The sequence below is a fragment of the Oncorhynchus masou genome, chromosome 29, assembly GCF_036934945.1.
Source record: "Oncorhynchus masou masou isolate Uvic2021 chromosome 29, UVic_Omas_1.1, whole genome shotgun sequence".
NCBI classification, from domain to species: domain Eukaryota; kingdom Metazoa; phylum Chordata; class Actinopteri; order Salmoniformes; family Salmonidae; genus Oncorhynchus; species Oncorhynchus masou.
In genome coordinates, this window is record NC_088240.1 from 24,620,914 (window position 1) to 24,643,423 (window position 22,510).

At 42.5% G+C, this 22,510-nt stretch overlaps 1 protein-coding gene across 1 annotated transcript in view; it reads right to left on the reverse strand.

Annotated features, from left to right (window-relative positions):
• Positions 1–9,713: 9,713 nt before the first annotated feature.
• htr2aa (5-hydroxytryptamine (serotonin) receptor 2A, genome duplicate a) overlaps positions 9,714–22,510 on the reverse strand; it is a 39,316-nt gene continuing 26,519 nt past the window's right edge. Inside the window, exon 3 of the mRNA XM_064944351.1 lies at positions 9,714–13,099. Coding sequence (XP_064800423.1) covers positions 12,276–13,099 — 824 coding nt within the window. The 3' untranslated portion in view covers positions 9,714–12,275. The remainder of the gene's footprint in view (positions 13,100–22,510) is intronic.

Below are 22,510 nucleotides of genomic sequence, written 5' to 3' on the forward strand. Positions count from 1 at the left end.
AAAGCAATGCTCCTATTACTCTCATGCCCACAACTCATATTAAAGAATTAACTTTTTTAATGTAAACTTTTTTTTAATTGACTGTCTTTTTAAATTTAATACCTTAGAATAATTACGGACCATAGCCCATTGTATTTCACGTTTATGCTTAAACCTCCTATTCCAATATCAAAGACTTGACGATTCAGCACGATGTTACTTGGAGATAAAGAGTTTACCTCATATCTCAACACACAGACATGTTTTTGGAAATATGCTCAACGGCCAGTTTATTAGGTACTGGGTCGGACCCCCCCCTTTGCCTCCAGAACAGTCTGAATTATTCTGGGAATTTTACAAGGTGTTGGAAACTTTCCATAGGGATCTTGGTCCATGCTGACGCGATGGCATCACACAGTTGCTGCAGATTGGATGGCGGTACATTTATGCTGTGAACAGCCCTTTCCATCTCATCCCAAAGATGCTCTATTGGGTTGAGGTCTGGGGACTGCGCAGGCCAATCAAGTAAACTGAACTCGCTGTCAGGTTCCAGACAATGTTTTTCCACTCCTCAATTGTTCAGTGTTGGTGATGGCGTGTCCACTGGAGACGTTTCTTAATGTTTTTAGCTGATAGGAGTGGAACCCAGTTTGGTCATCTGCTGCAATAGCCCATCCGTGACAAGGATCGAGGCGTTGTGTGTTCTGAGATGCAGTTGTGCACACCACTATTGTACTGTGCCTTTCTTTCTCTGTTTGTGGCCCGCCTGTTAGCTTGCACGATTCTTGACATTCTTCTTCAACCTGGCATCAACAATCATACCAAATCATACCATAAAAGTCACTTAGGTCTCTCGTTTTGCCCCATCAACTGAATGCCTCGATGCCAGTCTGCCTGCTTTATATAGCAAGCCACGGCCACATGACTCACTGCCTGTAGGATCGATACCTTTTCGTTAACAGGGTGGTGTACCTAATACACTTGCTGGTGAGTGTAATTGTAGATAATGAATTATGCCCTACTGGTGTGTGGGAAGCTCTTAAAGCATATATGAGAGGTTGTACCATCTCTTACTCTTCACATAATAAAATGAAGACCAAAAAAGAGTTTGAAATAATAGAACAGAAAATACATGACTTAGACACGTTGACACCCATCAACAGTTGAACACTTTGAAGCTGGAATATAACATAATAAACACCTGCTCAGCAGAGACTACTGCCCTGAAATCCAAACAACAATATGTTGAGCAAGGTGAAAGTGCTGGAAAATGCTGGCTTTGCAAATTTAGAAAGAGGAGGAGGAAAGTACTATCCATAGCATTAAAACCCCCAGATAGTACCATAACAATGGACTTTTCTGAAATTAGCTGCATTTAAAACATTCAATCAAAAACTGTATCAATCGGGAAACAAAAGTTAAAAGAAAGATATAGACAATTTCTTTAATAGTCTACAACATGGGAAATGTCCTGGTAATGATGGATTCCCAGTGGAATTATACAGACACTTTCATCCCAAATGACTAAGCCCATGTTACTTATGCTCACAGCAGCTCGAGTGGAAAATGAACTTCCCCAGTCACTGTGTTTGGCTACAATTACCCTACTTAAAAAGAAAGAAAGAACAATTGAACAAATATCTGATCCATTTAAGTTATCAAAAAGGACAAGCCAGGGATTCCCTGTGTCCAGTTATTGATTTGCTTTGCCACAGAACACCTAGCATCAATAATCAGAACATAAGGCTCAATCCGGGGAATAGAGATTGGCGGAGAACAACATGTAATATCATTGTATCATTGTATCTGTCGTTATGCCCCTGAACAGGCAGTTAACCCACAGTTAACCCACTGTTCCCAGGCCGTCATTGAAAATAAGAATTTGTTCTTAACTGACTTGCCTGGTTAAATAAAGGTAAAATAAAATTAAAATAAATAAAAATGACATTTTACCGTATTTCTCTGAACCAGAACATTGCCTGTCATTTATTTTGCAACTGTTGGACACAAATAGTGCTGTATCTGGATTCAAAGTGAAATCATGCCCGTTTCTAATTGACCTTTCAAGCTTGGAAAGTAGATTTAAGTGGAAATGGACAAAGACATGTTAAATACCTGGGTGTATTTATACAATGCAATTTGGAGGAGGCCTATAAAATCAATGACTTTCCTTTAATGGATAAGATTGAATCTGATGTTCAGAGATGGAGAACTCTCCCTATTTCTATGTTAGGTAGGGTCAAGATAATCCAAATAATGTAATTCATGTATTACTAAGTGTGATTCTAAGCCTTACCATTTTGAATCCCATCCAACTTCTTTAAGAAAATAAATGGCCTACTCTCCAACTTTATTTGGAATGGATAGACCTCAAGAGTCAAATTGAATGTTTGACACTTACCCTATAAAGCCGGAAGTCTTCGACTACCTCATTTGAAAATGTATTACTGAGCCGCACAAATGCATTGAAAAAATACTGAAAGAAGCTGCAATGCCAAATAAGTTGATTGACAAGTTCCATCAAGGGTTGAATTCATCTCTACCTGATGTCTCAGAACCTATAACGAAAATATGGGAAACAGATATCTTTTTTTAGGGGGTAGATCAAATTTAATATTGCAGATAGATTGTAGTTTCCATCAATGTAATTGTCTGCATGATTTCCAATCCCCCATATAATAAAACAATTATGATAATTATACAGTGCATACGGTTAAAGTATTCAGACCCCTGGACTTTTTCCACATTTTGTTATGTTATAGCCTTGTTCTAAATTATTTTTTTCCCTCATCAATCTACAAACAATACCCCATAATGACAAAGTGAAAACAGGTTTTTAGACCCTTTCAGACCCTTTGCAATGAGACTCGAAATTGAGCTCAGGTCCATCATTTCCATTGATCATCCTTGAGATGTTTCTACAACTAAAAGTCCACCTGTGGTGAATTCAATTGCTTAGACATGATTTGTAAAGGCATACACCTTTATATTTAAGGTCCCACAACTGACAGTGCAATTCAGAGCAAAAACCAAGACATGAGGCCGACGGAATTGTCTGAAGAGCTCCAAGACAGGATTGTGTTGAGATCTGTGGAAGTGTACCAAAAAATTTCAGCAGCATTGAAGGTGGCCAAGAACACAGTTGCCCACATAATTCTTAAATGGAAGAAGTTTGGAACCACCGACACTCTTCCTAGAGCTGGCCGCCCGGCCAAACTGAGCAATCAGAGGAGAAGGGCCTTGATCAGGGAGGCGACAAAGAACCCGATGGTCACTCTGACAGAGCTCCAAAGTTCCTCTGTAGGTGGGAGAACCTTCCAAAAAGACAACCATCGCTGGAGCACTCCACCAATCAGGCCTTTGTGGTAGAGTTGCCAGACACAAGCCACTCCTCAGTAAAAGAAACAGCCCACTTGGAGTTTGCCAAAAGGCACCTAAAGGACTGTCAGACCATTTTTTTATTTATCTGTTATTTTACCAGGTAAGTTGACTGAGAACATGTTCTCATTTGCAGCAACGACCCGGGGAACAGTTAGGGAGAGGAGGGGGATGAATGAGCCAATTGTAAACTGGGGATTATTAGGTGACCGTGATGGTTTGAGGGCCAGATTGGGAATTTAGCCAGGACACCAGGATTAACACCCCTACTCTTACGATAAGTGCCATGGGATCTTTAATGACCTCAGAGAGTCAGGACACCCGTTTAACGTCCCATCCAAAACAAGATTCTCTGGTCTGATGAAACCAAGATTGAACTCTTTGGCCTGAATGCCAAGCGTCACATCTGGAGGAAATCTGGCACCAACCCTACGGTTAAGCATGGTGGTGGCAGCATCATGCTGTGGGGATGTTTTTCAGCAGCAGGGACCGGGAGACTAGTCAGGATCAAGGGAACGATGAACGGAGAAAAGTACAGAGAGATCCTTGATGAAAACCTGCTCTAGAGCACTCAGGACCTCAGACTGTGGCGAAGGTTCACTTTCCAACAGGACAACGACACTAAGCACACAGCCAAGACAATGCAGGGGTGGCTTCGGGACAAGTCTCTGAATGTCCTTGAGTGGCCCAGCCAAATGCTGGACTTGAACCCGATCGAACATCTCTGGAGAGACCAGAAAATAGCTGTGCAGTGACGCTCCCCATCCAACCTGACAGAGCTTGAGAGGATCTGCAAAGAAGAATGGGAGAAGCTCCCCAAATACAGGTGTGCCAAGCTTGTAGCGTCATACCCAAGAAGACTCGAGGCTGTAATCGCTGCCAAAGGTGCTTCAACAAAGTTCAATTGAAGAGGCTTTATTGGCATGGGAAACATATGTTAACATTGTCAAAGCAAGTGAAGAAGATAATATACAAAAGTGAAATAAACAATAAAAATGAACAGCAAGCATTACACTCACCGAAGTTCTGAGTAAAAGGTCTGAAAGTATTGAGTAAAGGGTTTGAATACTTACGTAAATGTGGTATTTCCATTGTTTTTTAAAATACTTTTGCAGACATTTCTAGAAACCTGTTTTCTTTGTCGTTATGGATAGTGTGTAGATTGATGAGGGGGAAAAAAACATTTCATACATTTTAGAAAAAGGCTGTAACATAACAAAATGTTGAAAAAGTCAAGGGGTCTGACATTTTCCGAATGCAGTACCAGTCAAATGTTTGGACACACCTACTCATTCATGGGTTTTTCTGTATTTTTTACTATTTTCTACATTGTAGAATAATAGTGAAGGTATCAAAACTATGAAATAACACATAAGGAATAATGTAGAAACCAAAAAAAGTGTTAAACAAATCAAAATATATTTTATATTCTTCAATGTAGCCACCCTTTGCCTTAATGACAGCTCTGCACACACTTTTTTTTTAAACTTTTCTTCTCACAAATTTGTTTACATCCCTCTTAGTGAGAATTTCTCATTTGCCAAGACAATCCATCCACCTAACAGGTGTGACATATCAACAACACAATGCCACAGATGTCTCATGTTTTGAGGGAGTGTGCAATTGGCATGCTGACTGCAGGAATGCCCACCAGAGTTGTTGCCTTAGAATTGAATGTTCATTTCTCTACCATAAGCTGCATCCAAGCCATATCCAGCCATATTCTTTAGGTATCTGGTGGATGGTTGTTCCTGTCTCTGTGTTTTGCACCAGTTAGGACTGTTTCGTTTTTTCCACGTTTTCTTATTTTGTATAGTGTTCACGTTTTCATCTTTCATTAAAGATGTTTATAAATAACCACGCTGCATTTTGGTCCTCCTCTCCTTCCCAGGAAGAAAACTGTTACATTAGGGCCTAAATGTATTATTTAAATTGACTGATTTCCTTATATGAACTGTAACTTAGTAAAATCTTTGAAGTTGTTGCATTTATATTTTTATTCAGTATAGTTAATGTAAATTTGTGCGATTTAAGAACTCTGAAAAAACATCCAAATGAATCACAGATTTCTTGAGTTATCTTCGATTAATACAGACTAATTTGAGGAGTGTATACTGGCTTCGGCGTCTCAAGAGGGACAAACAGTCCTATTGCCTCTTTATTCGCGTTTTTCAATCAAAGGTCTTTTTAAGGGAGTATACGAGGCACAGCTGTTCACTTTGCCTAGCTGAGTACTGCTAGGAGAAAACCAAACCTAGTATGCAGATGACATTAGGACTCGCCACTCAGTGTTTGTGGTGTCTGTTTGGTTCAGTTGGTGTAGCCTTTGATGGACCAATATGGGCCGAGAGTAAATCTTTACTGTTTTCCTTCTCTTTGAACCATGTGTGGACAAAGTGATGCTCCTCTTCTAACTGTTGAGCATTGAAGACAGAGTGAAACACACTTGCCTGATTAAAGGTTTGTGTTAAATTACCTACCTGACAAAGATGCCAATGACCTCATAAATGGATTTTGGTTTATTTGTGAGTGCGTGCATGCGTGCGTGCGTGCGTGTGTGTGTGTGTGTGTCCCGAGTTATATGTGTCTGCTAACTCGCACACACTCCCTTGAAGATGTAACCAAACAATCAAACTGCCCACTGCTAACAATGACTTCATTGGTTGTTGCCACATTGAGATGTACCGTGTGCCTCATAATCAAATGCCACCACATTCCACCTCATGATGTAGGACGCCGGTCGATGACTGCCATAGGCCAGAGAGTGAAGTCGGAATTGTTCTTATTATGACAGCCGTGGAACTCATGATATGTGCCATGTGCGAAGTGGATATGGAGAGTACCAAGTGACTGAAATTCCTACTAATTCTGTAAATGGCACAACTACGAATTTGGTCTGAATTGTTTTGGTTTTCTAAGCTGTTTCAAATTCCACTCTGTTTTTCAGTTATATCTCATTGCTGAGATCAAACATTGCCCATTGAGGTGTATTAAAATGCATATTGATATTTTTTCATCATAAAATCCATACTGATATTAATACCTACTCCAAGCACTTCATACGACTTTCTTTTTCATTTGTCTTATGGCGAAAGATTAAAAGGAATCGATTAAACTGCTCTGCTGCTGTGAAAATCCAAGCCAAATACACAACAAAAAAAAACAGAAAAACAGCTTGAATGAGATGAATTAGAGATTAAAGCCCTTGATAGAAACAGTATCTGTGAGAACATTTTCAAAGGCTTATTGAAGTAAAGGATAAACACCTCAGCCTGGTTAAAAACCCATCACCTGTCCATCACCTGTCCACCATTATGATTGACACTGGGGTCACAGTAGCCAGCACTCTGACAGCATCTCTCACTCTCTCTCTCTCATTCTTCCCTCCATCCCACTGACTGTCTTGTTTTCCCGTTTTCAGTTGCTCTTGGTCTCTTACGCTCGTTTCTCCCCATTCTTAATCAGTACCACTCTAAACTGACACAAGCTCAGTCCCTAAAAGAAACCATGGAGACTGGAATAGGAGCCTAACATACCCTTTCTCCTCTCTCCTTCCCTCTCTCCTTCCCTCTCTCCTCACATTTCTAATTAATCCATCCTTCTCCCCACCCAGCTACTGAAGGAATTCCCAAATAATAATTTAATTAATGAGACTTAAATTAAACCCCTGTACCCCCTTGTTTTACTCCTCTTAACATTACCTTCGGTGGCCGTGTCATGATGTAAGACAAGAAGGACCATCTGGCTCCTCTCTCCAGGCTGGGAATTGCCTTTGTTGTTTTTCATGTATATGTTATGTAGTTATGTTAGGCTTCAACTTGTTTTAATTGGGCTTTTTTATTATTTCCCTGTGAGAATATCCTCATGATCCCATGACATTTGCTTTTTTCTTCCTGGCTAATTACCCATTTCTATGTCTGTTGATGGATCACCCAAGTATGATTTTAAATGGTGAAGAAGTTATAATGTTCAGGGTTGATGGCCTTCGTTAATCATTTAGTGGAAGTTGGGTAATTTCAATAAAGAGGGATTGGGGAGCATGACAGGTGGGTTTAGAGATGGGTAATGATGACAGTGAATGGTGTATGTGTGTGTGGCACTTCACTAATTCTAATACATATCAGCCATCGGGGACTGGCATTTCACATCCCCACACTACCTTCATGGATATGATTCTCATACATGAATGATTGTCATCATCATTATCTCATATTCTTGATCAGACATGCACCCAAACAAACACTCAAATATGAAAAGCAATTGGGGTGGGTGGGGTGTGTGTGTGTGTATGTACACATCTGCTTGAGTGTGCGTGCATAAGTGTTATCGAATAACACGTTTTATCCCCTGAGATTTGGGGGATAAAACTCCTAAAAGAGATGTTCATTTTTACATGACAAAAATGAACATTGCCCACACACTTAGACACTTTCCTTCTCCTTGGTCTGCAGTTTTTAAAAAACAGGTCTGCTTTGTGTCACGCCCTGGTTTTAGTATTTTGTGTTTTCTTTATTATTTTGGTCAGGCTAGGGTGTGACATGGGTTATTTATGTGGTGTGTTTTATCTTGGGGTTTTTGTAGGTCATGGGATTGTGGTTAGTGGGGTTGTCTAGAATAGTCTATGGCTGCCTGGAGTGGTTCTCAATCAGACGCAGGTGTTTATCGTTGTCTCTGATTGGGAACCATATTTAGGTAGCCATATTCTTTGAGTGTTTCGTGGGTGATTGTTCCTGTCTCTGTGTTTGTTTGCACCAGATAGGCTGTTTTGGTTTTTTCACGTTTATTGTTTTTGTATACTGTTCGTGTTTTCATCTTTATTAAAGATGTATACAAATAACCACGCTGCATTTTGGTCCTCCTCTCCTTCTCCGGAAGAAATCCTTTACAGAATCACCCACCACAACAGGACCAAGCGGCGTGGTGACAGACAGCGGCAGCAGGAGCAGCGAAATCCAGATTTCTGGACATGGGAGGAGATATTGGATGGTAAAGGACACTGGGCTCAGCCTGGAGAATATCGCCGCCCCAAAGAAGAGCTGGAGGTGGAGAGGCGCTGGTATGACGAGGCAGCACGGCGACGCGGATGGAAGCCCGAGAGTAAGCCCCAAAACATTATTGGGGGGGGCACACAGGGAGTATGTCGACGCCAGGTAGGAGACCTGCGCCAACTTCCTGTGCTTACCGGGGGGCTAGAGAGACCGGGCAGGCACCGTGTTATGCTGTGGAGCGCATGGTGTCTCCAGTGCGGGTCCATAGCCCGGTGCGGTACATACCAGCTCCTCGTATCGGCCAGGCTAGAGTGGGCATCGAGCCAGGTAAGGTTGGGCAGGCTCGGTGCTCAAGAGCTCCAGTCCACCTGCACAGTCCGGTCTATCCAGTACCACCTCCACGCACCAACCACCAGTGCCAGCACCACGCATCAGGCCTACAGTGCCCCGCCTCAGTCTCCCGCCTGTTCAGCGCTGCCGGAGTCTCCCACTTAACCAGTGCTGCCAGTCTGCAAGGAGCTACCAGTCTGCATGGAGCAGCCAGAGCCGCCAGTCTGCATGGAGCAGCCAGAGCCGCCAGTCTGCATGGAGCAGCCAGAGCCGCCAGTCTGCATGGAGCAGCCAGAGCCGCCAGTCTGCATGGAGCAGCCAGAGCCTCCAGTCTGCATGGAGCAGCCAGAGCCGCCAGTCTGCATGGAGCAGCCAGAGCCGCCAGTCTGCATGGAGCAGCCAGAGCCGCCAGTCTGCATGGAGCAGCCAGAGCCGCCAGTCAGCCAGGATCCTCCAGAACCGCCAGTCAGCCAGGATCCGCCAGTCAGCCAGGATCCGCCAGTCTGTTTTGTTTTTTTCACGTTTATTGTTTTTGTATACTGTTCGTGTTTTCATCTTTATTAAAGATGTATACAAATAACAACGCTGCATTTTGGTCCTCCTCTCCTTCACCGGAAGAAAACCTTTACACTTTGACCTGTCAGACATACACACTAAAATTACCCCCACACACTCATAAAGGCTTAAATTTCTATTTTACTTTAATCGGGAAAAAAAAAATCTAATTTGGGTGAAGAAAAAAAATTGACTCCATAAAATACACAACTCTCTCCGTCGGAGTTAAAGTGGTCACCCAGGCAACATCAACATTGTCTATGTTTCAAAAAGAAGCATCAGTTCAATGCTTGAGTAGGGTTGAGATCAGAGGAACTGGTGGTAGAGTGGCGATGGTGGGTTCCCTATGAAAAAGAGGGAGGGGTTATAACAGATCACATAGGTACAACTCTTAGTGCAAAATCAACATATACACTACCATTCAAAAGTTTGGTGTCACTTAGAAATGTCCTTGTTTTTTAAAGAAAAGCTAACGTTTTGTCCATTAAAATAGCATCAAATTGATCAGAAATACAGTGCAGACATTGTTAATGTTGTTAATGACTATTGTAGCTGGAAATGGCTGATTTTGTTATGGAATATCTACATAAGCGTACAGAGGCCCATTATCAGCAACCATCACTCCTGTGTTCCAATGACACATTGTGTTAGCTAATCCAAGTCTATCATTTTAAAAGGCTAACTGATCATTGAAAACCCTTTTGCAATTATGTTAGCACATCTGAAAACGATTGTTCTGATTAAAGAAGCAATAAAACTGGCCATCTTTAGATGAGTTTAGTACCTGGAGATCAGCATTTGTGGGTTCGATTACAGGCTCAAAATGACCAGAAACAAAGTGAATAGGCGACTCCGGGATGCTGGCCTTCTAGGCACTTCTACACTGTATTTCTGATCAATTTGATGTTATTTTAATGGCCAAAAAGTTAGCTTTTCTTTCAAAAACAAGGACATTTCCAAGTGACCCCAAACTTTTGAATGGTAATGTACATCTTCATTAGCCTACATCCCACCTATACACATTTCTGTATCTTTATACTGCATGAAGGAAACACAAGAAAATACAAAAATGAGCTCCGTATCTTCGGGTAACGACAACAAAAATACACACATTTATTTACGGATGGGCACAATGTATTTACACAAATATATATTTGTATATATGGTGTATGAAACAGTTCCTTACAAACATATTCACCACCTTGACATTTTTCCTATTTTGTTGCATTACAACCTGTAATTTAAATAGATATTTATTTATTTATTTTTTATTTGGATTTCATGTAACACAAAATAGTCCAAATTGGTGTAGTGAAATTTAAAAAACAACAATTTATCGGAAAAGTGGTGCGTGTATATGTATTCACCCCCTTTGCTTTGAAACCCGTAAATAAGACCTGGTGCAACCAATTACCTTCAGAAGTCACATAATTAGTTAGATTACACTCAGGTGGACTTTATTTAAGTGGCACATGATCTGAGTAAACCTGCCAAGAGAGGGCCGCCCACCAAAACTCATGGACCAGGCAAGGAGAGCATTAATCAGAGAGGCAACAAAGAGACCAAAGATATCCCTGAATGAACTGGAAAGCTCCACGGTGGAGATTGGAGTATCTGTCCATAGGACCACTTTAAGCCGTACCCTCCATAGAGCTGGGCGTTATGGACGTGTGACCAGAAAAAAAGCCATTGCTTAAAGAAAAAAATAAGCAGACACATTTGGTGTTCGCCAAAAGGCATGTGGGAGACTCCCCAAACATATGGAAGAAGGTACTCAGCTTAGATGAGACTAAAATTGAGCTTTTTGGCCATCAAGTAAAACGCTATGTCTGGCACAAACCCAACACCTCTCATCACCCCGAGAATTCTATCCCCAAAGTGAAGCATGGTGGTGGCAGCATCATGCTGTAGGTATGTTTTTTATCAGCAGGGACTGGGAAACTGGTCAGAATTGAAGGAATGATGGATGGCGCTAAATACATGGAAATTATTGAGGGAAAACTGTTTCAGTCTTCAAGAGATTTGAGACTGGGACGGAAATTCACTTACCAGCAGGACGATGACCCTAAGCATACTGCTATAGCAACACTTGAGTGGTTTAAGGGGAAACATTTAAATGTCTTGGAATGGCCTAGTCAATACCCAGACCTAATTCCAATTGAGAATCTGCGGTATGACTTAAAGATAGCTGTACACCAGTGGAACCCATCCAACTTGAAGGAGCTGGAGCAGTTTTGCCTTGAAAATGGGCAAAAATTCCAGTGGCTAGATGTGCCAATCTTATGGAGACATACCCCAAGAGACTTGCAGCTGTAATTGCTGCAAAAGGTGGCTCTACAAAGTATTGACTTTGGGGGGAGGGTAAATAGTTATGCACGCTCAAGTTTTCCGTTTTTCTGTCTTACTTCTTGTTTGTTTCACAATAAAAATATTTTGCATCTTCAAAGTGGTAGGCATGTTGTGTAAATCAAATGATACAATCCCCCCAAACATCTATTTAAATTCCAGGTTGAAAAATGCCAAGGGGGTGAATACTTTCGCAAGCCACTGTAGCTTAGGTACTAGTCTGTTTAGTTAATAATCCACTCCTTGATGTGTCATTGTGAAACATCTTTGGCACACAAGGAGTGGAATGTTAGCTAAACAGTCTGGTATCCAGGCTATGTGTATGAACATTTTGGGGAAATGTATCCCCTCGTGGCCCCTGGCTATTGTTGATAATTTTGCTTGAGCTCAGTTGTTCTCTTCTGGTGTAACTAGTTTAAGTGTTTGTGAGGCAGGTTGTGTCTTTTCCTCTCTCTGTACTCCCTGCTTCCTACAGCTTATCACTGTATTTGCGCGTGGACAGATTTTGACGGGAGTGGACCCTTTCTCTTCACATATTCCTCTCTGGCATGAGTCTCATCAAAGAGCTACTGAACACATTCCAGCACAGGAACCTCCGTTCCCAAGGTTTCCTTCCGGAAACAAGGCGAGATCGTGATCAAAACACAGCACATCTCACTAGGATTATGGGAGATTCAGTCCTCACAGGCTCACAACCTCTCACACAGCTGATGCTCTCATCTTGGTCCCTGGGTGCCTTGTCGTTGTCTGAGTTTGATTTGGTCCTCCACCACTGTGGGCCCCATTCCTGAGGGACCCCATTTCGTCCAGGGGCAGGTGGGTGGAGTTGTAGGCCAGTGGAGGGATGGTATTAACCAACATGAGCTGCAGAGGCTTCCTCTCCGGGCTGTACTGGCAGCGTACGTAGCGAGAGAAGGCTGCACGGTACGTTTTGTTGAACAGAGTGTATACCAGAGGGTTGACGGCTGAGGAGAGGTATCCCACCCACACGAACACGTTCAGCAGCCCCCCCATCACCCACGGGTCACAGTTCATGGGGTTGCACACCACTGCCAGCACATTGGTGATGAAGAAGGGACACCACATGACCACGAACAGGAAGAAGACCACACCCAGGACCTTGGTGGCCTTCTGCTCATTGCTGATTGACTGCATGGTACGACGCCCGTACCGCGGGTCCACCCCAGCCCCGCCAACCCCTCCTCCCACCCCTCTCGTGTCGCGGCTGAGCGAACGCCTAAAGAAGAGCTTCTCTGAGGAGAGCGAGGACTGTGGGAAAAATCCCAGGGTCAGGGTGGCACTCCACTTGGGCCTGGGCACGAGCTGGTCCAGGCAGAGTGTAGCCTCATTCTGCAGGGCGCTGATGGTGAGGAAGTAGGTGACCACCATGATGGTGAGGGGGACGAAGAAGGCCACGAAGGAGCCTACCAGGACGAAACTGTCATCTGTCAGCAGGCAGCTGCCATCTTTAAATACCTTTGTGTGGTCCCGCAGGCCTAGGACAGGGATGGGCATGGAGATACCTACAGAGAGACAGAGAGATAATTTATTTTGGTGTGAGGTATGTGTGTTTGTGTGTGTTCCATTTCTTGAGATTTCAAAGTAATTTTCTACAGCTCGTCTCTGCCTAAACCAGAGCACTGTGGCGCTTCAAGATCAAGTCAACAATCATAGTCAACCTGTTGCTCATTCCAACCGTAAATCAAGCCACCAGGGCAGGATCCTCTTGCATTATTAATGCAATAGCCCTCATTTCGCCACTGTCTGCCCACCAGGACATATGAACCCTGCAATTTCCTCTCACAGATTCAGTCAGCACTATTATCATTAGCGTCCAATAACTGGATTTGGGAGAGAGAGGGACAGATACATCTGGAGCCATTCACTATGGCTTTCATCCCCACAGTAACACAGTTTGATGCAGAGACCCTAATGCCCTCAGGGAGGAGGTGTAACTGGCCTGACACTGACTGACATTTTGGGGTTTAGAGCAGGAAAATAGACATGGAATTAAGATCATCATTTTAGGCACGGTAATATATTCAATGATTTATAACCTCCCATTTGCAAGTATACTGAACAAAAATAGAAACACAACATGTTACCATTTCAAAGATTTTACTGAGTTACAGTTCATATGAGGAAATCAGTCAATTGAAAGTTAATTAACATTCCACTCCTGGACATGTCATTGTGAAACTTCTTTGGCCCAGTTAATTCCTTTGCATCCTGATCCGAAAGAAATTAAATAGTCCCTTGTTTTATTACACGTTCACAACTTTGCTTGAAAGAAGGATGAGTACTAGTTCTAGCTTCATTATTGTATATTCTATATTTCTTGTGTTACTATTTTTAATATTTATGTATATAAATATTAAAAACTCTGCATCGTTAGGAAGGGCTCGTAAGCAAGCATTTCAGAGTAAAATCTACCACCGTTGTATTTGGCACATGTGACAAATACAATTTTATTTGATTTTCTGACAAGGCCACAGTCAGCATTTTATTGTCATATTTAGGAGGCCAAAAATCCATCAAAATGCTTGTATACCCAGAATTCAGAAATAATCAAAAGATAAGTTTTGTCTGCGTTTCTCTTCACCCTGATGATCTCCTCCCACTTGGCACACACTGGTTAAATCAATGTTGTTTCCAAGTCATTTCAATGAAATTACTTGGAACCAACAAGAATAGATGTTGAATTGACGTCTGTGTCCAGTGGGCCCCCTCTAAAAATATACAGTGCATTTTGAAATGTATTCAGACCCCTTCCCCTTTTCCACATTTTGTTATGTTAAAGCCTTATTCTAAACTGGATTCAATCGTTTTTTTCCCCTCATCAATCTACACACAATACCCCATATTGACAAATCAGAAACAGTTTTTTGCAAATGTGTTAGAAATAACTATTCAGAACTATTCAGACCCTTTACTCAGTACTTTGTTGAAGCACCTTTGGCAGTGATTACTGTCACGACTTCAGCAGAAGTCGGTTTGTCTCCTTGTTCGGGTGGCGCTCGGTGGTCAGCGTCGCCGGTCATCTAGCCATCGCTGATTCACTTTTCATTTTCCATTTGTTTTGTCTTTGTTTCTACACACCTGTTTTTCTTTCCCCTAATTATTGTTCATGTATTTAACCCTCTTTCCCCCATGGTGTTGTGCGGGATTGTTTTATGTCATGTTCAGTAATGTTGGTGACTGGTTATTTTGACGGGTGCTGTTTCTTGCCCGTGAGTAAAAGTTGATGTTCGTGTGTTTTGTGTTTGGGCAAGTCTATTGTTTTACCTTGCACCATTCATTATTCTGAGTAAAGTTACGTTGCTCCCAATTCTCTGCTCTCCTGTGCCTGACTGCATACACCAGCTACACCCACCATTCTGACAATTACAGCCTAGAGTCTTCTTGGGTATGACGCAAAAAGCTTGGCACACTTGGGGAGTTTCTCCCATTCTTCTCTGCAGATCCTCTCAAGTTCTGACAGGTTGGTATGGGAGCGTCGCTGCACAGCTATTTTCAGGTCTCTCCAGAGATGTTTGATTGGGTTCAAGTTCAGGCTCTGGCTGGCCACTCAAACTCCAAGTGGACTGTCATGTGCCTTTTACTGAGGAGTGGCTTACGTCTGGCACTCTACCATAAAGGTCTGATTGGTGGAGTGCTGCAGAGATGGTTGTCCTTCTGAAAGACTCTCCCATCTCCACAGAGGAACTCTGGAGAGCTCCGTCAGAGTGACCATCGGGTTCTTGGTCTCCTCCCTGACCAAGGCCCTTCTCCCCCGATTGGTCAGTTTGGCCAGATGGCCAGCTCTAGGAAGTGTCTTGGAGGTTCCAAACCTATTCTATCTAAGAATGATGGAGGCCACTGTGTTCTTGGGGACCTTCAATGCTGCAGAAATGTTTTGCTACCCTTTCCCAGATCTGTGCCTCGACACAATCCTGTCTTGGAGCTCTACAGACAATTCCTTCGAGCAATGGCTTGGTTTTTGCTCTGACATGCATTGTCAACTGTGGGACCTTATATAAACAGATGTGTGCCTTTCCAAATCATGTCTAATCTATTGAATTTACCACAAGTGGACTCCAATTAAGTTGTAGCAATATCTCCAGGATGATACATTTGCGAAAGATTCTAGAAACCTATTTTTGCTTTGTCATTATGGGCTATTGTGTGTAGATTGATGAGGAAAAAACATATTTAATCCATTTTAGAATAAGGCTGTAACGTAACTAAATGTGGAAAAAGGGAAGGGGTCTGAATACTTTCCGAATGCACTATTTAGAAGGGGATTGAGACTAAAAGGAGAAAGAAAGGTGGAGTTGTATGGTATGGATTGTAAATCAATTACTTTTGTCTGGCTTTGTTGAAATCCATGGCATGTTAAAAAGATGAACCAAGACAAACTTGAAATGCAGAAAAGCAATCGCGTCAAGAGACGACTTCTTGTGTGGGTTGGGATGTGGAAGCAGTTGACATATAGTCAAGACAATCTTCTGCTATCCAGATGGCCATGGAACCCTGAATCAATCATATGACTCAAGTCCAACATTTCATCATGTAATCCTTTGTTTATATTCCTTCTCCTCTGTTGCTATCCACCCCCATCATGTGTCTTTACTCCATTCCTCCCTAGTATTACAGGTTGTTTGGACTAGCTTCCCGTTGCCCTGGGTCTTCTGTGGTTTCTGTAGAGCAGTGCAGCAGCACACCCGGCACAGCAGTTGGAGACAGACCAAAGAACACATACCTGATCCAGACATCTCAACCATCTCTGCCATGTTTCCACACTAACAAGTCCACACCAGAACCACAGACACAAAGAGCTCCGGGTTGGAGACCACACTAGACACAAAACATAAGCTTAACCCCAGGAAGAGGAAATGTTAAACTGACCTTAGGTCAGTATCTCTGCTCTGTAGGAGCAATTTACTACTACTCCAATAAACACAGCTCAGCTAATTATTTAATCATAATCATTATCATGGAACTGCTGATGCCAATACGCACATTTTTACGGATTTGGTTATTGCGTGTTTCTTTGTTCGAGGAAACTATAGCTCAGTGTGTCTGAGGGGAGTAAAATAGCCCCGGGGGATGCTTTCAATCTCTGTCTGTCAGACCAACATTGAGGTACAATACATGACAGAGATACAGGAAGCTGTAGGCACCTCCTTAATGATTCAACAGGAAAGAAAATAACTGCTGGTTTCAAAGACCAAATAGTACTATTTTTTAATTGAGCTTGGCAGTCTTACAAAAGTTATCTTGTTTGATATGAAAAATGAATAAAGTCCTGGTCATGGCAAAGGAACATTCCTTGGTCATGGCAGGGTGAGGTGGGTGTGCGTGTGTACAGGATGAGGTGTGTGCACGTGTATGAGGTGTGTGTTCTGTGTATGTGTGGGGTTTTGTAAGGTCTTCAGCGATGTCTCTCTGTGGTAGCATTTTTGTGCAATAGGCTGGGCAGTAGCAGCACTGTTCCCGGGTTTGTTTAACACCATACATCATCTCAGTTCTGTGTAACATCAGCTACACTTCAGCTTCTCTCTCTCTCTGCCATGTGCAGATAAACGAGAGGAGAGGGGGATGAGACCTAACATCTAGATAAGCAGCAGTGACATAATCTGATTTAATTTGCAGGCGGCAGCGTATCATATTCTAGCACTCCGCTTGGGACCAGGAACCTGTGGAATGGTGAGTCATATCGGTAGTTAATTTCTCCCTACATTGTGTATTGTCTCTCTCTGTTTCCCTGGTTCTATGTGACATTGTCCCTCCCTGCCTCCCTGGGTCTCTACACAGCATGACTGGATCATTAGTGGTGGTATTGAACCATTGGAAAGGAGCCACACAAGTCATTGACTACAGCTCAGTGTTCAACACCATAGTGCACTCCAAGCGCATCATTAAGCTAAGGACCCTGGGACTGACCACCTCCCTCTGCAACAGGATCCTGGACTTCCTGACGAGACACCCGCATGTGGTGAGGTTAGGCAACAACACATCCCCCACGCTGACCCTCAAAACAGGGGCCCCTCAAGGGTGTGTGCTTAGTCCCCTCCTGTACTCCCTGTTCATCCACAGGGAGGAAGCCAGAAATCTGTCAGGTGCCAGGACAACAACCTCTCCCTCAGCAAAGGAGCTGATCGTGGACAACAGGAAACAGAGTGCCGAGCACTCATATCGACGGGGCTGAAGTTTAGTGTGTGTTCTACATCACTAAGGACCTATCATGTTCCAAACACACCAATAGTCATGAAGAGGGCATGACAATGCCTCTTACCCCTCATCAGGCTGAAAATATTTGGTATGGGCCCTCAGATCCTCAAAAGCTCTACACCTGCACCCTTGAGAGCATATTGCCTGGCTGCAACACCACTTGGTATGGCAAATGCTTGGCATCTAACCGCAAGGCACTACATAGTCTAGTGACTATGGCCCAGAACATCACAGGGACCGAGCTACCTGCCATCCAGGACCTCTATACCTCTAAAATTGGTCAGACTCTAGCCACCCAAGTCATAGACTGCTCTCTCTGCTACTGCACGGCAAGTGATACCGATGCACCAAGTTTGTAACCAACAGGATGCCGAACATTTTCTACCTCCAAGCCCTAAGACTGCTAAATAGTTAGTTAAATAGTTAATCAAAACAGTGATTTCAGAAAGTATTCCCACCACATTACTTTTTCCACATTTTGTTGTTATACGGCCTGTCACGTGTGCTCCCTCTCCGGCCTCTAGGTCACCAGGCTGCTCGTTAGGGCGCACACCTGTCACCAGCGGTATGCGCATAATGACACTCACCTGGACTCCATCACGTCCTTGATTACCTGCCCTTTATATGTCACTCCCTTTGGTTTCTTCCCCAGTCGTCATTGTTGCTGTTTCATGTCGGTGCGCTGTTTGTGTTTCTTGTTTTGTTCATTTCTTAATTAAATGTATTCACTCCTTGAACTTGCTTCCCGACTCTCAGCGTACATCGTTACAGAATGACGACTCAACAAAAGGAAGCATTGGGGAGTGTTTTTTTTTGTGTTGGGGTGATGTCGGGTCCGGGTGTTGGAGCCAGAGCTACCTGGGAGGCCTCAGCCAGTATGTAGGCTCCCATGCCTAAGCTGAGTGAACAGGTTCCCGTGCCTCAACCGAGGCAACTGGGGAGGTCTCAGCCAGCTCATCAGGCTCTCATTCCTCAGGATAAAACATTTATGGAATGGAGATTATGCAAGGAGAGAAAAAAGTTTTCATGGGCACACACATCTAAAATAATGTATTCGATTACAAATACGAATGCTTCTAGCCGAAAGAGTCACCTTACCTTGATACTTAAAACCTAAATCAATACTGACATTAACATGGTCCTTCAATAATTATGAATAATACTTGTTGGATGTGCATTTGTTGTTGAGCTGTTTAATTACACTGTGGTGCTTCACCACACATTATAATCTGATCCAGGAAGGAATTTTGGGGATTTGATAGTCAAATGACAACAGCTGTTGTGATAGTGCATGCGATGCAACCACACTGGAAAAAACATGTTTTTCGAGGAATATCCAGAATATTTTGTATCATTCGTTACACCAATGAAACCTGGATACACATGGATCTAATATCCCAAGCAAATTGAAGTTCATTATCTGTTGTAGTCTGCTTGATTTCAGTAGCGGTGCATGGGTAACAAAAAAAAATCCATTACAACCTACACTGTATGTGTTGTGATAATTGCATTGTTTGCTGTTAATTCATATGCCTTGTGACCGTGATAGGCCTAAAGGCCGAAACAATAAGAAGACAGTAGTAGAATAAATTCAACCACACCTTTGTTTTAAGACAAAACCAGATAGCAATCTCTGTCCGTTAAAGTCCACGACGCATATTGCAATTAACAGACAGTTACATGACTTACAGCATTGTTAAGCAAGTACAGTTGAAGTCGGAAGTTTAACATACACCTTAGCCAAATACATTTAAACTCAGTTTTTCACAATTTCTGACATTTAATCCTAGTAAAAATTCCCTGTTTTAGGTCAGTTAGGATCACCACTTTATTTTGTGAAATGTCAGAATAATAGTGGAGAGAATGATTTATTTCAGCTTTTATTTCTTTCATCACATTCCCAGTGGGTCAGAAGTTAACATACACTCAATTAGTATTTGGTAGCATTGCCTTTAAATTGTTTAACTTGGGTCAAACATTTCGGGTAGCCTTCCACAAACTTTCCCCAAGAAGTTGGGTGAATTTTGGCCCATTCCTCCTGACAGAGCTGGTGTAATTAAGTCAGGTTTGTAGGCCTCCTTGCTCGCACACTCTTTTACAGTTCTGCCCACAAATGTTCTATAAGATTGAGGTCAGGGCTTTGTGATGGCCACTCCAATACCTTGACTTTGTTGTCCTTAAGCCATTTTGCCACAAGTGTGGTAGTATGCTTGGGGTCATTGTCCATTTGGAAAACCCATTTGCGACCAAGCATTAACTTCCTGACTGATGTCTTGAGATGTTGCTTCAATATATCCACATAATTTTCCTCATGATGCTATCTATTTTGTGAAGTGCACCAGTCTCTCCTGCAGCAAAGCACCCCCACAACATAATGCTGCCACCCCCGTGCTTCACGGTTGGGATGGTGTTCTTCGGCTTGCAAGCCTCCCCCTTTTTCCTCCAAACATAATGATGGTCATTATGGCCAAACAGTTATATTTTTGTTTCATCAGACCAGAGAACATTTCTCCAAAAAGTACAATCTTTGTCCCCAGGTGCAATTGCAAACCGTAGTCTGGCTTTTTTTATGGCGGTTTTGTAGCAGTGGCTTCTTCCTTGATGGGCAGTCTTTCAGGTTATGTTGATATAGGACTCGTTTTACTGTGGATATAAATACTTTTGTAGCTGTTTCCTCCAGGATCTTCACAAGGTCCTTTGCTGTTGTTCTGGGATTGATTAGCACTTTCCGCCCTAAAGTACGTTCATCTCTAGGAGGCAGAATGGGTCTCCTTCCTGAGCGGTATGACGGCTGCGTGGTCCCATGGTGTTTATACTTGCTTACTATTGTTTGTACAGATGAACGTGGTGCCTTCAGGCGTTTGGAAATTGCTCCCAAGGATGAACCAGACTTGTGGAGGTCTACAATTCTTTTCTGAGGTCTTGGCTGATTTCTTTTGATTTTCTCATCATGTCAAGCAAAGAGGCATTGAGTTTGAAAGTAGGCCTTGAAATGCATCCACAGAAACATCTCCAATTGACTCAAATGATGTCAATTTGCCCATAAGAAGCTTCTAAAGCCATGACATAATTTTCTGGAATTTTCCAAGCTGTTTAAAGGCACAGTCAACTTAGTGTATGTAAACTCTGACCCACTGGAATTGTGATACAGTGAATTCTAAGTGAAAAAATCTGTCTGTAAACAATTGTTGGAAAAATTACTTGTGTCATGCACAAAGTAGATGTCCTAACCGACTTCCAAAACTATATTTTGCAAACAAGACATTTGTGGAGATGTTGAAAACTAGTTTTAATGACTCCTAAGTGTGTGTAAACTTCCGACTTCAACTGTACATGTTTCCGACATTTTCAGACCACTCAAAATCTATTGATTTAGAACCACAAAGAAAACAGGAGCTGCCTTCACTATTCCAGCAACTTTAACATTTCAACATCATCAAATCAACCCTGCTTAGTCTAATATAGTGACAAAAAAAACAATAATTCAATCAACATGAGCTAAATTTCATGTTGAAGAAACGGTCTATCATTCTGTCATACAGTACATGCTTTTATTTTTTGTTGTCCTAGGCTACCTGGCTAAAATGCTTGCTCGCTAGCCTAACTTCCATTAATTGGCAATATTAGCTGGTTAATATTAGCCTTCTACATCTAGCTACTGTACATAATAAACTTCCATCCTCTCAGGCCAGGGGCAGAACTTAATGGTTGGATCAGAATCGTCGTTATAATCATTGGCCAGTGTGGAGAAGGAATTAAAACCACAAGTCCAAATCACTATCTCCATCCATGGCTAATTTAGGAAAGGACCCATTTTAGTTAGCTATCCAGCAACCGGTGGACAACACAACGAGATGAAACAGTTCAAGTTGTTTCTGTTAATGACATATGCTCTCAAAGCGATTTGATAGGAGAGACGTTTTCTTTTTTCCCCCCGCCAAGACCATTCACGGTTGAGTTCGTTCAGTTTAGCTCAACACTGATTGGCAAATTTGTATTCTTTTTTTTTAGCAAAGGAGGCCAAATGCTTGCCTGCTTCCCTTGCATTCAATGCTACAATGTCATACTCATTTGGATCAGATAGTTCAGATAGATGGTGTACACATTGAGAGGCAGTGTGGCGCTGTTTCTCTCACTCAGATGCTTTCTCCTGTGATATACATTCAGCCTCTTGCGAATTGAAGGAAAAGTATGAAACACAGAGAGACGAAAGATAAATTAGATAGTTTTTTGTTGCTAATTTTGTGGGGGAAGCCTGGCTTCCCTTGGCGTCCATTAATACACTTCACTGCTTGATTTACAGTTAACAGAAAAAGCATCAAGATCAGAAATTCAAGTACTGCAATACAGTACTAGTCAAAAGTTGACACACCGACTTATTCAATGTTTTTTCTTTATTTGGACTATTTTCTACATTGCAGAACAATAGGGAAGACATCAACAGTACACTTTCTAATCGACCTGGCCTGGGTATCCTGGAAGGATATTGACCTCATCCCGTCAGTAGAGGATGCCTGGTTGTTATTTAAAAGTGCTTTCTACACCATCTAAAATAAGCATCCCCCTTTCAAAAAATGTTGATCTAAGAACAGATACAGCCATTGGTTCACTCCAGACTTGACTGCCAATTTGACCAGCACAAAAACATCCTGTGGCGTACTGCACTAGCTTCGAATAGTCCCCGTGATATGCAACTTTTCAGGGAAGTCAGGAACCAATGC